Here is a 15,968-nt window from a genome sequence, read left to right on the forward strand (position 1 = left end):
CATAATTCTTAATTTTTTTATTTTTTATTTGTAACTCTTAATATAAAAAAAAAATCTATAATTTTCATGCTAATTTCTTTTCACGATTTTGATTTATCATGTATTGCACTAAAATAGTCCAAATTAATTCTATGTAGTCATTGCTAAGCCGTTTTCAGTATGAGATTTTTCATTTGGTAGTTCACAAACCCATATGGAAAACGAATATATATTAAAATAGATCATCATCTAGAACTTTCAAATTTGAGAAAAAAAAAAAAAAAAAAAGGCAAAACAAGAACTTTATGGAGATTGTGAAGAAAAATCTAGTTTCTAATTATGAAAATCAAATCCTCCACGTAACCCCACCAATCTTGATTCTTGAGTGGGGATCCGTTAATTTTTTCTTCTTAGCATGATCACTGATGATTAAATTAATTTTAGACCGTTAAATCAAAGAGGATTTTTTTATTTTTATTTTTTTATTTTATGGTCCTCAACTCCCCCACATCAAAGCTTGTCACTATGCAATACAAAAGATGGTCAATTTTATATTAAATGTATAAACACACTTTTTTGAGAAAGAGAAAGGGTTAGATAAAAATTTAATTTGGGATTCCTAATGCTAATCATTCCAAGCATGCCAGATCATGTGACATAGTCTGTCATTGACAACCTGTTTTGCTTTTCTCATTGTGGGTGTTTTTTCTTCATCTTCTTCTTCACTAAATAATAAATAAAAGAAAAAAGAAAAAAAGAAAAAGAAAAAAAGAAAAATAAAGTTGAGTTGAGCTTTTGGGTTGTTGCCAACCATATCATTCTTTTCCCCCTTTTTTCTTTTGATCTTCATTATCATTTTAAGCCTCTCCAACAACTTGAAATTTTTTCACTTTGCTCGAGTACCTCATGGCTACTGAGACTGTTGTATCATATCCAACTTCAACCATTGATGAGGTTAGTTCCTGTAGTTTATGCTTTTATTTTTTCTTCAGTTTCCCAAGACTAGATGCTTTAATTCAATGATAAAGTGTCTTTTTTTTTTCCCCTTATGTTTTTCCTTTTTTATTTAATTTAATCCAAACTTATGTATATGAGTTTCTATTAAAAGTTCAAATTCTAGCAAGACCCACTTGTGATATTAACTCTTCCTTGTTGCTGAATTTATTGTGATCATAATTTGTATATGCTATTGGTGTGAGATTTTAAAGTCTTCCACAAGTAAATCTATTGCTATAGCTTTTTCTGAAATCATCTATCCTCTGTATATTTATCCATATTTCACATGGCTGTTCTTCCTCTTTTTATTTCTATCATATTAGAAGTTATTAGATAAGGAAATTACGGGTGATATATACTTGTTTTTATATATGAGTTAGTTATATTATATGAATATGCAGTTTGACCAGATCATGCATAGTCTGATAGGGAGGTGAATGATAATCTCTGATTAAAGTAGTCAAGAAATAGTAGTTCTATAACATAACAGTGTGGATAAGGTCCAAAGTCAAGTTGTAGAATGATAAATGACTTTTGTTTCTTTCCACATGGAATATGATAACAGCTCCATGATAATTCAGATATTGTCATTAATGTTCATTCATCAGAACTTGTCGCAGTTAATCTGACAGAATCATAGTAAATGCTTCAATGATTTTTTTTTTTTTTTTTTAACCATGTTACTAAGCGTTGAGATTATCTACAAACATTTGAACTTGTTTCTATGAGTTGAAAGAACAAAATAAATAACAAATAACTACTAGTTACAAATATCAGGATGTCCAAAAGCGATAGAGTCCATATTTAGAACCAAATAATGTAGAATCCATCCCTTGGATGCATTTAATTTATAGCTATTCATTTTTCATCTTTCACAGCAAGTTGAGAAGAAGGTAGAAGAAGTTGAAAAGGCTATAGATCATGACAACATTTCTTCTTCCAAGGAAAAAGGAGAAGAAAATTCCAAAGTAGAAGATTCATCAAGTCCAGCACCAACTACAATTCAATCTGAAGGTGTAGAGGATAAGCAGATTGAACAACCTCTTGTAGTTGAGGTTCCAAAGGCTACTGTTGCTCCTGAGAGTGATGCACCAATCTCAGAAAGCCAAAGTTTCTCTTCAGTGAAAGTAAATGAAGAAGAAAAACCCAAAGATGAGAGTTTGCCAAGTCCAGCAACCTCATTACCTGTATCTGGAGCAACAGAGGATAGGCCCATTGAGCCTCCTGCAGTTGATGTCGAGAAGGCTGCAGATGCTCCAGTACTTGTGGAAAGCCATAGTACTGTTTCTTCAACCAAAGAAAATGAAGAAGAAAAACCCAAAGCTGAGGATAAGTTGATTGAATCTCCTGTAGTTGAGGCTGAGAAAGCTTCTGCTGATTCTGTTTCAGAAGTTCCTGTTGTAAAAAGCCACAGTCTTTGTTCAACCAAGGAGAATGAGGAAGAAAAATCCAAAGCTGATGATGTCCCAACTCTTGCAACCCCTTCACATGAACCTGAGGATACAAAGGAAAATGTGATTGAGCCTCCTGTAGTTGAGGCTGAGAAGGCTGCTGCTGATGCTTCTGTATTGGTTGTGGAACATGTTAGTGCTACTTCTTCATCCAAGGAGAGTGGAGAAGAAGCAAGTACTGAAGCTGAGAATTCACAAACTACAAAAACGATTTCACTCGATTCTGGAGGTGCAGAGGAAAAGCAGGTTGAGCCTCATGTGGTTGAGATTGAAAAGAGAGTTGATGCTCCAATTTCAGATGTTCCAATAGTACATGAAACGACGACAGAGAAAGACATTGATTCAACAACAACCAGTGGTCCTGAGCTAGTGGATGACTCTGTTAACAACCAAACTGAAGTTAAAACCACCAGCGTGGATGTTGTAGAAGAAGCACCAAAACAACCATCTGTAGACATTGGGGAGAAAGTGCAAGAGGAACAACCAAAGATAGTTGATGTTCACGAATCATCAGTTGAAACCAGTGATAAACTGAAGGAGACATTGGAGCCTAGTCCTGTCCAAGTCGAATCAGAAGCCTCAGCAGTAGCAAAAGAGATAGAAGATTCAAAACTAGGCACAACAGTAGCAGAGAAACCAGAAAATGAAGTTGCTGAAGTGGAGGAAAAACCAGCAGGGGAACAATCGGAACTCACTGAACAAGTAGAGAAAAAAGGAGAAAATGTTGACACAAAGGAAAGTGAAGAGGACAAAACAACAAAAGATGAAAAGACTTTGGCTGATAAGGTTGAGGATTCCATATCCTTGAGGGTAGATGAAACTGACAAAGATGCCCCGCCTAATCCAACTGTAAGTTCAGAAGTTTCAACTGATCAGACAGCACAAAGTAATCTAAAAGATGAAGGGAATTCTTCTCTTCCAAGCGTTGCAGAAACAGTAATAGAAGAGGAAGAAAAGAAGGAAACAAGTAAGGTTGATGTGGTGGAGAAAATATCAAAAGATATTTCCTTGGAGACAGGAAAGGTTGGAGAAGAGAATGCTGCAGAAAAGGGAAATGTCATAACTGAGGATTCAACTCAACCATCTATTCTTAAAGATGAAGCTGCTGATGATAGTTCACTCAAGAAAGAAGACAGAGATGCTGAACCACAGGAGGAAAATAAAATAGCAGCAGAGCAAAGAAAAGATGGTGAAACTCCAACTTCAGCTGAAACCAAGAAAGATGAGAATGTTGAGGAAGTAACTAGTGCTGTTAATAAACCAGTTGAAGAATCACAGCAACCTGAAGAGGAAGTAAAAAAAGAGGAAACTGTAAAAACTGAGGCTAAAGAATTGGAGAAGGTTCAAAACCCAGAAACTCCCACCAAAGAAGATGATCTCACAAAGACCTCCCAAGACCAACCAAAAGAAGTTCCAGCAAAACCCACACAGAAACAGTCAAATAACCTTATATCAAAGGTGAAGCATTCACTGGTGAAAGCAAAGAAAGCTATCATTGGGAAATCTCCAAACTCCAAAACTCCTGCCTCTGAACCCAAGGGTGATATTAAAGTCAAGTAATGGGGCAGCAAAGTAACAAAAAGAAAGAAATTGCTTAAAATTTAGACAGAGTTCATATATTTTCTTCTGAAATGGTTGGGATCTTTTCTTCTTTATTGTTGCTCTTCTCTTTTAGGTTGTTGGTTTGCATGTTTGATTGCAAAGGGGTGTATATATACATGTTATACGTCATGCCATATTCAATATTGCAAAAAAACTGAAGGTCCTTGTATTCTTCCTTCTGTTTTTTTTTTTTTTTTTTTTAATTTTTTTTTAATTTTTAATTTTTAATTTTTTGTTCGTGTTACCTTATTGATTTGAGTTTCATGTACTATTTTTTTGTTTGTCGCTTTGGTTGTCTTCTATTATGAGCAGGAAAGAAGTCTAAAGTTGTAAACTTGCTTTTATGTATATAGATGTTTTATTAAAGTTGTGATTATCATTGTGGAAATTATAGTTTCTTTATCAATAATTGGCAGTGCATGTCACCTAGACTGGATTGACTTAACCTGCTCTTCAACTGCCATATCAGAAATACGTCATTTATTTTCGATTTATATATGGCTTTTCGTGCTTAAGGAAGGCTGTTTGGGCGGTTAAAGATATTATATGAAGCTTTTCATACTTCCCTTTAGGGGAAAAGAAAAATGTAGATGGAAAATTAGAGATGCTGCAGCTTTTCAGATACCCTAAGCAGAAATGAGAAAACCCTTGATGCGCAAGTCCCAACTAACATTGCTTTCATTATCATTATAAAATATTATTTTCATATTTTCTAGTCCTACACCTTTTATGCTGTTTGTGTATAAAAATATATGTATATATATATATATATATATTTCTTTCTTTTTGACCTTGGGGATGGAAAATTTCAAAGGCAGGATTATTGCTTGAGGAAGGGCTGTCCCAAGAGGACCTTTTAAGCTGTTTGGATAACGAGAAAGAATGGTTCCCAACCAATCCAATAATGCAAAATGAGATGCTTAAAAAAATATTTAAAAAAAAAAAAAAAAAAGTGTACAATTGAATCATAAAGAAAGATTAGATTGGCTAAAGGGTTAGGCTTCAATAGAGCAGAGAGATAGAGCAGAGACATTAGTACATGACATCAAATGAAAGAATTGTTATGATGATAGGGTCCCAAACACACTTGAATACATTATACGAACGGTGTATTGAACTCTCACATTGCATTTAAACTGCACAAGGTAACTGGGTTAATTTACAAAAGGAAATGACTCTCATTCTCAAGAAAGGTACCAAAATCTATGCATTATGTAACCGATACTGTTATAATATTAAATTCAGATTTGTTACTGTAAAGGCTTCAACCTCCTCCACTTTCCCCCAAGTTACCCTCTCCTAGTAGGCTGGTACTTCCATTTCAATTTTCCCAGATTACAAACAAGCAAAAGGGTTCAATCCCCAAAAACGGCCGCCACAATGCGTTTTATCTCCTCTTTGATCCACAATTAGTCAACTGGTTGTCAATCATAACCTGAACACAGAAGTGGGAATAAGTTTGCTGTCAATCATGATGTTTGCGCGTTTTTATGCTGACATGAAAGAATTTTCATTCAGAGTATATCTGTGCCAAAATTTATTAAAAAAAAAAATTAAAAAAAAAATTATTAAAAGACTTGAATAGAAAATATTTACTCACTGGCTGCTCCACTAGGTACAAGGTCATTTCCTTCAGCCCTGCCTCCATTTACATCAGGAGCTTGAACATTATTTTGCACCAAAGTGGACTGCTCAAATCTTTCAGTTGTTGGTTGGCACTGGCATCACAAGAAAACCGTGGGAGTTTAGTTGGATGGGCAGAATACAAATGAGTAGGCACAGAAAATTTAATTAGAGAAGCAGTTATAGCAGAACATAGAGCAAGATTTTCTTGTGAGGGCCTTAATTCAAAGGGACATAAAAGAAAGAAACCTAAGAATAGATCGTTCGAATTCAAATTCTTCTTCAAATTAAAGGAATATAAGACATCAGCAAGCATTCCTACAGTCCCACTTATCTAGACAACAATCAACATAATTTGCCAAAAAAATAAGACAACAATCAACATATTTAACAATTTTTTTCAATGATGTGGTTATTTTTGGCTTACAGTTCAAATTTAAGCAGGATTATACTTTCCTAACAAAGAACCTAAAGCATCATGTACAGATTTAAACAACCAAACTCCGAAAGCCATAATCCAGACAAGGTTATTAACATTAAGTTTTTTTCAATAAACATATCAGCCTAGTAATTAAAGATGGCAAAACACCTGACTTAAATTTTCACTTCCCTAAAGAAATGAGTTTATTAAACAGAACAAAATTGTTCTGGCTTCAATAAGGTAAGAAAACTGAACCCACAACTGAAAATTTGAGAGATATGATCATATGGGAACTACTTTAGCATCTTGTTTTCTGTCTATTGACAATGAATCTTTTACTACCATGTTTATTGCGAAATTATAATTAGCTGACATCATCATAAAAAATTGTGAACCTACTTTTCGCATTCTCTTAACTTCTGTCTCTTCTCTAACAAAATATTACTCCATTAGTTAATGCACAAACCTGACTAGATGTCTGATTCATAGAGCTATTGGCACCAGGGTTTTGCATCACTTGAGAGCTCATATTCTGCACAGGATCTGTTGAGGTAGAGGGTGGAGCTGACTCCACATTTTCCATAGGACCACTTGCCCCACAGACATTAGGTCCCACAGCTGACTTCATAAAAGGACCTCCTGTCATAGGAACTAAGGGAGGACGTTGCATAGGCATTGGAAGTCCTTGACCATGAAGCCCAAACATCTGAAGGTTAGATCCTGTCATCCCATGAAAGGCAGTATGCCCTGACATAGGCGGGCCAGGGAAATGTGCTCCTTGCATGGAAGGCACCTGAATCATGGGATAACCAGAGGACCCACCATTCATGTCAGGCATACCCATCCCGAAACCCATGCTCAAACCCATTCCCATTCCAACACCCATGGGTGAGAAATGAGCCATATGAGGTGCATGCATGTGTTGCATCCCTGTTGGTAACATCATTGGTGGCATATACAAACCAGCTCCCATAGACATAATCTGGAAACATATAAAAACTGAACCATGTTACAATCTAATACTTGAGTTCCGAAAATTAAAAATTGCAAAATGAATTAGTAAAAGAGAGTACTTTACCTGTACTTGAAGTTGAAGTGTCTTCAAGTACTCAATAGCCTCATCAAGCATTGAAGCTTTGTCCACCTTACAATGCCATTATATGAATGTCAGCCAAACAAAAGTGCAATATAATATATGTAATGTATTACATATATATAATATTTATCTCAATAAATAATGGCTTGTTTTAACACAATGTTATTTTTTCAATCAGGCACAGCAAAATTTGAAATAAAATTTAAGTTTAAAACATCGGTTAATTGGTTGCACCCATAAGCTAAACTTCAAGCCTCAGTATTTAAATCCTTTAATCTAAAAAGAAAAAGTTACAAACTTTAGGAACTCCATGAAACACATATCTGCAAGATTATTGATGAATTTGCAACCTTATTGCAATTTGGTATGAGTTCTTGCAAGGCACGCATCTTCTCATTGATCCTATCTCTTCGTCTCTGGTCACAGAAATCCAAACTAAGTACCAGTATAAAATCTTATAATTCAGAAACAACACAATCTGGAAGTTTTCAAGAAATCTGCACAGCTTGGCTTACCCTTTCAGATAGATTATGCACTTCAGCTGCTCTGCTTCTCTTGGAACCCGAGGCCCGAGCAGCAGCTATTTTTTTCACACCCACAGATTCTTCATCAGCATCCTGCACATCATAAGGTTTTCTTGGTATATGTTGGAAATGAAAGCAATAAGGGAAGACTAAAGAACATTGCAAAGGATGTAAAACCAATAATATAACTTACTTCACTATGGCACTCAGAGTCCTCTGTGTCCCGACATTTTCTCTTCAAGAGATGCGTTGGATCATCAGAAACTCTCTCCACACTATTCCCCGAGCAAACAGAGGAAGAAGCAACTACAGGCTCCGCGGTCCTTTCACCATCTGGAAAACCTCTAACTGCACTTTCACAAAAAAGCTGATTGGAGTTTGTATCATTCTTAGAGGCATCCTCCTGGCAAACGGCCTCAGACTGTTTAGCAGCAAATGGTTCCTCAACAGGCATAGCATCTGAAGGTTTTAAATCAACATTGGAAGCCACATTTTGGCAGGGAGAACTTGTCTCCTTTCTTAACCCAACACTTGAACTGTTTGGTGCTGACTCAGGAGGATTATTACTACTAGCAGCAGCACCCTTCTCCTTATTAGTCACCCTATGCATGCTTGGTAAAGCTGAGCCCGTTGTTGCACCTATATTTTGAAGATTAGCTTTTACAAGAGCAGCCGGTCGTGAGAAATGTGAAAAATTCATTATAGCGGGGGTACTACCAGGTGGAACAGCATCTAGCTTCTGCATTTTTTTACTAGGAAAACCACCAGGCGAAGGAACTCGAGGTGAATCACGGCAAACAGCTTGGTGGGCAACACTACTTGTATTATCACCGACGATATCCGAAACCCTTGATCTAAGAGATGGAAAGGAAGTTTGGCATTGCTGTGATGATGATGAAGGGCATAACTGACTAGAGCCAGGTCTAGGTCTACTAACCTCACCTCCACCCACTGAAGCGACCTTTGAAACATTCCTTTGCTCTAAACTGCCATCCCCATGGACAGGATTTGTATTGGAATCCCTATATACCTGATTACAACTACTCCTCCTATCTACACAAGCAAAATTGTCAGCTGCAGAAAGTTCATTTACAGTGACACCAGATAATTCAGGTAAGAAATCAGGACAATAATCATGCTGCAAAGATTCCTCAATTGGATAATTCAACCATGGCATCATGTCATCATCTTGATTCAAACCCATTTCAGCAGATGGTACCGACATTGGAATTTCATCCAATCCGGAGCCCACTGTCCCAAACTTTCCCGTCCTTGAAATTGTACCGTTTCCTATATCTTTATCTCGAGTCTTGAGGTTATAAGATGGTAAACAATGAGATGGTAAGCTATTACAACTTGGACCCTTTTTAGCTCTACTGGACTGACCTTGCATCGTAACCTGACCATTCTCCCATACTAGCTCAAAAATATCATTCCCAATTCTGCATCAAATCCCCACAATGAAAAAGCAGGCAAAGGCAGAGAAAACCCAAAAAGATTAAACAACCCCCCCCCCCCCCCCCCCCCCCCCCCAAAAAAACACAAAAAAAAAAAAAAAAAAAAAGAGGAATAAAAAGAACTGCAAATAGGGAAATGAATAGAATTGAACTTACTCAAAATCTTGATTCGAATCAAGCTTCCCTTTGGCCATTCGATATAGCTCAGACAAAGGCATGGTGGAAAGAGCTGGAATCCCTTTGTTATTCAGAGATGCCCCAAAGATCCAAGAACTCTGCCATTATTGGTAGGTAGCTCCCACACACTGCCTTGACAAGGAATGCTTTAGTTCAAAGAACCCAAAAACATGTAGAAAGCCAACCGCGCTGAAGAAGACATAAAAGCCCGACCAAAAACACCCCCACTATAAGACAATCCCAGTTAAACTTAACAGGGAGAAACAAAAAAGAAAAAAAAAAATGGTCCGCAGTAATAATTTTACAGAATAAAATCTTTCTTTAAAATACTAAAGTCCTTATCAGCCGGATTTAAATTAAAAAAAGATATATAAAATTTAGTTAAATAAGTAAAGTATCAGTCAAAAACCAATTCTTTAATGGCTATCTATCCAAAGATCCGTCACTAAAACCTCCAAATTCAGTTTAAAAATTCATTCTTTTTCACTTTTCGTAATACTCCAATAAAAAACACACAAAACCCAGCTTATGATTAATTAATTAATCGGTAATTTCCAGACGGATACTCTCAAAACTAATAAAAAAAAGAAAAGAAGAAGAAGAAGAAGAAGAAGCTAAGCTGTGAAATTGAAGAACAGGAAGGAACCCTCAGCACGAAATTATTCAGTATAGAACCTGAAAATCTTACTAACCAACCAAGAAAAAGAATAAAAAAACCTAAAAAGAAGATGAACTGGGTTTTGGGGAAAATCAGAATTCCTCGAACTTAGCCAGACTACGCTAATCCATATGTATTGAAAATGTAAAACTGGTTGAAAATCAGAATAAAAGTTGTCAAAAGTTCAATCTAAGAGTCAGAAACTGAGCTCGAAGAAAGAGAAAAACCCCCCAATTTAGAGAGAGAGAGAAACAACGGAGGATCCAAGTGGACGTAGATGACGGCGAAAAGCTAGCGGAGTTGCAGGAAAAAACTGAGGCCCAGAGAGAGAAAGAGAGAGAAAAATGGAAGAAAATAAATTTTAGGCAAAAATTTCAGCTCACCGCCATTTCACATTTCTGATCAATAAATAATAAATAAATCCTAAAGATTTAGGAGGTATTATATGAAGATTGCAGAGAAATGATACATTGGAAATATATTCTTTGGAAATATATTCTTTTATTAGGTGGAAATATACTCATATGTTAAATGTTTCCTACTAAAGTCTAAATTACATTAATACATCACATTAAAAATATCACATCAATTAATAATTTAAAATAAATTAAAATTAAATTTTAATACAATAAGTAAAAATTGGTCAGCAAAAAAAACAAAAAAATAAAATAAAAAATACAATAAGTAAAATTTTTTTACGATTACAATATTATTAAGTGTCCAATGACAACTATCTTATCAAAATTATATATAACACCATATTATCCTTTTAAGTAAATAAAATACTTTATTATATTGTATCCTTTTCAATTATAATATAAATTGAACTATATAAATCTTACATAAATATTAAAATTAAATATTCCTATTTATCTGATAAAAAAATAAACTTATTTTTATAAATTATTATTAATTTTGCATTTTTCTTAACCCAAATTAATTATACACACCTAACATAAATTTATTACAAACTGTTTTATTTTTTTATTTTTAATCGGTATATATGACTAATTTTTATCAATTTATTAGATAAAAATAAAGAATTTGAATAAAATGATGATGATGATGATAATAATAGATGATAGGAATTTGATACTTTTTAAATTTAGAAGGTAAAATGCAAACTATGTAATATTTGGAAATGACAAAATGCATTTAACCCCTTAAATAGTAGGAAATGTTGGATAATTGAACGGTTTGTCATTAAACGGGTTACATACAAAAAAAAAGTAAAAATAAAAAAATAATTTCCATTTCATAGGGGAGGTATCTAGTTCTTCTCCTCTGACTGTGGATCCATTACACAGCCTTTTTTTTTTTTTTTTTGGTGCTAATTTATCTTCAATTTCTATGATTTTGATCATCAAATTTAGGACCACCTTTCTTCTCAATGTCCTTACACAAGGAAGGGTAATTTGCCCTTCTCTCTCTCATTGATGGGTTAGGTTGTGCCAACAAGACTGGGTATGTGGCTCAGTGTCTCTGTTCTCTGTATTTGAATTTCAGCAATATTATCCTCTGCTATTTATATATGTTATCTTTTATGAAAGAAATTTATATAAATAAATAAATTTGCTGTGAATTTTTGGATTTTGTAGGTGTGGGCTTTTATGCATCCCTTCCATAATGGACTACAACAATATCATATCTAACAACAATTATAACATGTTTGAAAAGGATGTCTCTGCCCCTTTTTTAAAAAAATAAAAAAATAAAAATTTAATCAACTCTGATTATCAATCCACTCTTTGAAAATTAGAGATTTAAGAAATTAATTAAGCCATTGACTTGGACTCGATGATGGATTTTTCTTTTTTACTTTAAATTCTTCTTTTCCCACTCATTTTGGGAGTGACGTTTTCAGCAAGTATATACAACTAGAATGATGACATATTGAAAAACGTACTAATGTCACATATGTTGGGAGGAACATGCTACTTAAATTTAAAAAGCTAATTGGTAAAAAATAACAATCTTTTAACATTTACTTTGCCCTATGATTTTCAAACATAGAACTGGAAGTAATATTTTCCAACATATGTAAATTGTATAAATATGTAATAATATCTGTATATATATATATATATACATAGTGTTACACACAAGCGGTAGACATGTAATGTTGTTGTTAATAGCAATGATTGAAAAGATTAGCCCTTTTCAAAATGTTTTTCTCTGTCCTTTTTGATAAGATTTGTGATGAGAAAAGTCTAAGAAATGATTAAACGAAATTTAGCAGAAAACATACTGCTCGAAGCTGCTACTTGGTGAATCATAATCCTCCTCTTTTTTTTTTGTTTTGGGCCATCGAGTAGAATCTATGAGATCATTACCCAATTGCATAAATTTTGTTTCAATTGCGCTTCCCCTTGATTAAGGTAATCAAAATGTCTAAGTTGCCCTCAATTTAGGAAGCATATAACACTCATAATCAAAACTTAGATAAGTCATTTCACACTGATTTATTATAAAGTTAAGATTTAGGTGACACCGAAGATGCTGACATTATAGACCCTGTCTACCCCTATAGGATTGGACCCATTACAATATAGTGGATAAAATAAATGTTTGTGGTGTAATTAAAAAAAGGAAAAGAAACAGAAGAAAGTTAAACAGAGTGAGTGATTAAATAAGATATCAATGAAATTAATTAAAAAAAAAAATCAATCAGAATGCTTAATTGGATTTTGGGGTAGTGATAATTAGGCAAAGAGATGGATGTTTTCCTGTCTTCTAGGAAGAGAACGATTCTTTATTTTTCTTTCTTCTTTTTTGGTGAAGACAATGGTATCTAATCTAATAGTACAAAGTTGGATTTTGAGAAGCTAATCCTAATCCCGATGAAGATTAGGGTTTTGTTGGTGGTGGGCCAGCAGAGACCTAACGTGGGGAATAGACAAAGTCCACCTGGATCCTTTCCAGACCAGTAATGAGATATCCAGATATCAAGATATCAAGATATGGCACCACCACCCAATGTGGGCCCCTATAATAAACTAGGGCATCTTTTGCTCTTACCAGTCTGGTTCTTGTTCATGCACCATTGTTATGAGAAAGAAGATAGTGATATGGTTTTTAGTTCTACTTTCAAGAGAGAGAGACAGAGAGACAGAGAGACAGAGAGACAGAGAGAGAGAGTAAACAAAAAACCCAAAAAAAAAAAAAAATTTCTTTTTCTTTTTTTTTTTTTTCCTTTTTTAAGCCCTTCAAATTGACTAAACAAAGTGGGTTTCTTTTCTTTCTGTCCAGGTGCTTGAGCAGCCTATAAGGTGAATTTTGAACTGGACGGTGTGAAATTCACGTGCATGTACGAACTTCACGTGACTCTGCTTCCGTGTCCATGGACTTTTATGTCCATTTTAACGCCATTCTTGGACTACATGGAATCCCCACTTGGCATTGATCTCATTTGCATGACTTGCATGGCATAGTTGGTTCCCACGTGTTCCCATATCGAGGATTGAATTGAGAGGTTAAGTCTCTCATATCATAGTAAGTTACCTGTTACCTTCCCACTCTTTCCCAACCAACTATCGATAAAGTCAGAATGTGTGTTTCACATCAAAGTGCTAGAAAAATAAGCATTAACAGGACACGTGATTTCCCAAATATAAAAGAGATCATGGGGGAAAAAAAAAAAAAAAAAAAAGGGATACATATATATATATATATATATATATAATAGGTTAATGCATTGGACTGTACGTATAGTTTTCATTTCTGTGGTGAAAAGAGATTGATTTCAAAACCAATTATATCAAAATAAAGTGACCAGGACAAATCTATCTATTCTAAGATAGAAAGAATGGCTTGGAGTTTTGACTTCCTAACTCTATGATAATAGTAATAATGACAGTTGATGAAAATATGACATATGCATAGTTGATAGTTTTGAGTTCATTTTTTTATCAATTTAGACTTTAAAAAGGAATGGTAACTTACCATGATATCAGATTATTTAATTATAAAATTTTATATTTGAATATTTACATGCCCATTTGTACGGGTATTAATTTGTGTTAAAATAATTGTTTGACATGTATAAGATCTTCATTTATTTTCTTTTCCTTTCTATTTTCATTTTTTTTATAGTAAATGTACGATCTCAATTTCTTTCCTTCTCGTACTGATTCCTACCAACTTTACAATAATTAACACACTAAAGTTTTACTTTGACACTGCGAAGTTTTAGGTCAAATTATAACCTAAAGAACTTTCACTTTCTTTCTTTCTAGTTTGAGAGACAATCCCAGTAAACTAAAAAAAGGTTATAAAATAAAAAGGCTGCCTGGAGAATCTGTTTATTTACCTTCTGCAACAAAACTACAGAAACCCCCCATATATATTCCTGTTTGGCTGTTATAAAATCCCAAATAAAACAGCAACCTTAAAACACTCATAATTGAAACCATAATCATTAACGTAAAGCAGCATTAAGGTACAATTAATTAACTAATATATTAGAGCTCCAGACATGTATTAAAAAACAGCTTTTGCCTAAACATGTTGGTATTTGACCTGAAAAGCTCCCAGGTAGATTAATCGCAGACAGAGCAACTAAAAATTCATAAAGAAACCACAAGATGATGAAAGGATATAAAGATGTGGGAAAAATACAGAGGAGGATAATATAAATAAATAGAAGGTGACCCTCATGGGATGATAGAGGTGGGGACTGAACTTAATACAATATATAATATGTAAATAATAAATAAATATTATATATTAATATGTAATATATATTTATATATAATATGTAATATATAATGCATTGGCTGCGGAGCCTTATTAATTGGATCCCAAACATGAATCATGCTTTCACAACCCTAATATTTTATGCAGACCACTGGCCCTGCTTCCCTGCAATCTGCACATGACCACTAGACCCATCTAACATGCATTGATATATTAATCACTACAAATTTTATTCTAAGCACAGTAGCAGGGTGCTGTGAACAATAACCTGCCTGTTTCCTTTTTTTTTTTTTTTTTTTTTTTTTTTTTGTTTCTCCTCTTGTTCATGGCTTCACAAATTTAAGCTTTATTTATTTCTCTTATTTGCTTTATATGTAAAAGAAAGTGCTTACATAGCATGTGCATAAACAAAACATATTAAAAATGCAGAGGTTAAACTGATTGTTGTTTGATAAGATAATGATTAACAAATTAGTCCAATTCTATTATGCAAGAATGTTTAGCAAAAAGTGGGACTTTCAAGCTAGCACCTTTTAACTATTGAATAATATATATATATTTTTTCATTTCTCTATGATTTCAAACACAGGGAACAGGTTTTGAAACACTTCAAGGTGGTGAGCATGCATTTGCAGTGTAAAAAGCAGATAGAGGAAACCAATTTCTTTCTTTTTTTATTTTTATTTTTTTGATGGAAGCATATTACTGTCCAGGTTGTGGAGGCCCACTTCTTACAATAATATTAGCTCTGCCCATGTTGCTCTGAGGTTCAGGATATAATTAAAATAAATCAAATTGCAGAGGTCATGCCTAGACAACTGTAAAATATATATATTTATATATATATATATACATATGTATATATGTCAGTATGCCTTAGAACATAGAAGCTGCTATATCACCTGGAAATTATGTAAGCAGGATGGATAAACTGCCAGTTGTAAAATGTATTCCTATAAGAAATGCTTGTCAGCAAGCAGGTTCTTGTGGCATTTACTAATGCCCTGTGCTAACCGCCTAAATCAACCAAGCTATGAAATACACGTGTCAAATGCAATTAACAAAATTTTTTGTTTTTTTTTGATACGGTCATTGCTACCATTTCAAAGTCTACAAATGGTGATAATTGTTTTACTCACTCATTAGGTTTCATATACCTGGCAGTTGCCATTTCTGGGCACAAAATATATAAAGGTTGTTTCTTATTGACCGACTGAAAAAGATATGCTGGAATATGAAACAAGATGATGGAGCAGCTTAGATTGCCATAGATATGGTAGAATAATTAT

General features: G+C 34.0%; 2 protein-coding genes and 1 long non-coding RNA gene across 5 annotated transcripts; 2 read left to right on the forward strand and 1 right to left on the reverse strand.

The window, feature by feature from the left end:
- The first annotated feature begins 249 nt into the window (after window positions 1-249).
- Window positions 250-4,203, forward strand: LOC107411688 (uncharacterized). The gene is made up of 2 exons (XM_016019324.4): window positions 250-933; window positions 1,854-4,203. The coding sequence occupies exons 1-2, from the start codon at window positions 886-888 to the stop codon at window positions 3,984-3,986; spliced, it is 2,181 nt and encodes a 726-aa protein (XP_015874810.3). The 5' UTR covers window positions 250-885; the 3' UTR covers window positions 3,987-4,203.
- Window positions 4,204-4,988: 785 nt separating this feature from the next.
- On the reverse strand, window positions 4,989-10,440 carry LOC107411687 (transcription factor PIF3). Of its 3 annotated transcripts, XM_048469048.2 has the most exons (9): window positions 9,306-10,439; window positions 8,410-9,134; window positions 7,886-8,331; window positions 7,684-7,785; window positions 7,519-7,584; window positions 7,151-7,216; window positions 6,539-7,054; window positions 5,629-5,746; window positions 4,989-5,463 (listed from the first exon to the last, which is right to left on the reverse strand). In XM_048469048.2, the coding sequence occupies exons 1-9, from the start codon at window positions 9,365-9,367 to the stop codon at window positions 5,453-5,455; spliced, it is 2,112 nt and encodes a 703-aa protein (XP_048325005.1). In that variant the 5' UTR covers window positions 9,368-10,439; the 3' UTR covers window positions 4,989-5,452. The 3 variants fall into 3 exon arrangements, with proteins under 3 accessions (XP_048325005.1, XP_015874809.1, XP_015874808.1); XM_016019323.4 differs by having other exon boundaries at window positions 4,989-5,521; window positions 7,886-9,134; window positions 9,306-10,440; XM_016019322.4 differs by having other exon boundaries at window positions 7,886-9,134; window positions 9,306-10,437.
- Window positions 10,441-12,963: 2,523 nt separating this feature from the next.
- LOC125421091 (uncharacterized) lies at window positions 12,964-15,736 on the forward strand. The gene is made up of 3 exons (XR_007239247.2): window positions 12,964-13,121; window positions 13,234-13,476; window positions 15,269-15,736. It is a non-coding gene; the product is annotated as an uncharacterized LOC125421091 (long non-coding RNA).
- The last annotated feature ends 232 nt before the right edge of the window (window positions 15,737-15,968 follow it).

This window comes from Ziziphus jujuba, chromosome 10 (assembly GCF_031755915.1).
Source record: "Ziziphus jujuba cultivar Dongzao chromosome 10, ASM3175591v1".
In the NCBI taxonomy this organism is placed as follows: Eukaryota; Viridiplantae; Streptophyta; class Magnoliopsida; order Rosales; family Rhamnaceae; genus Ziziphus; species Ziziphus jujuba.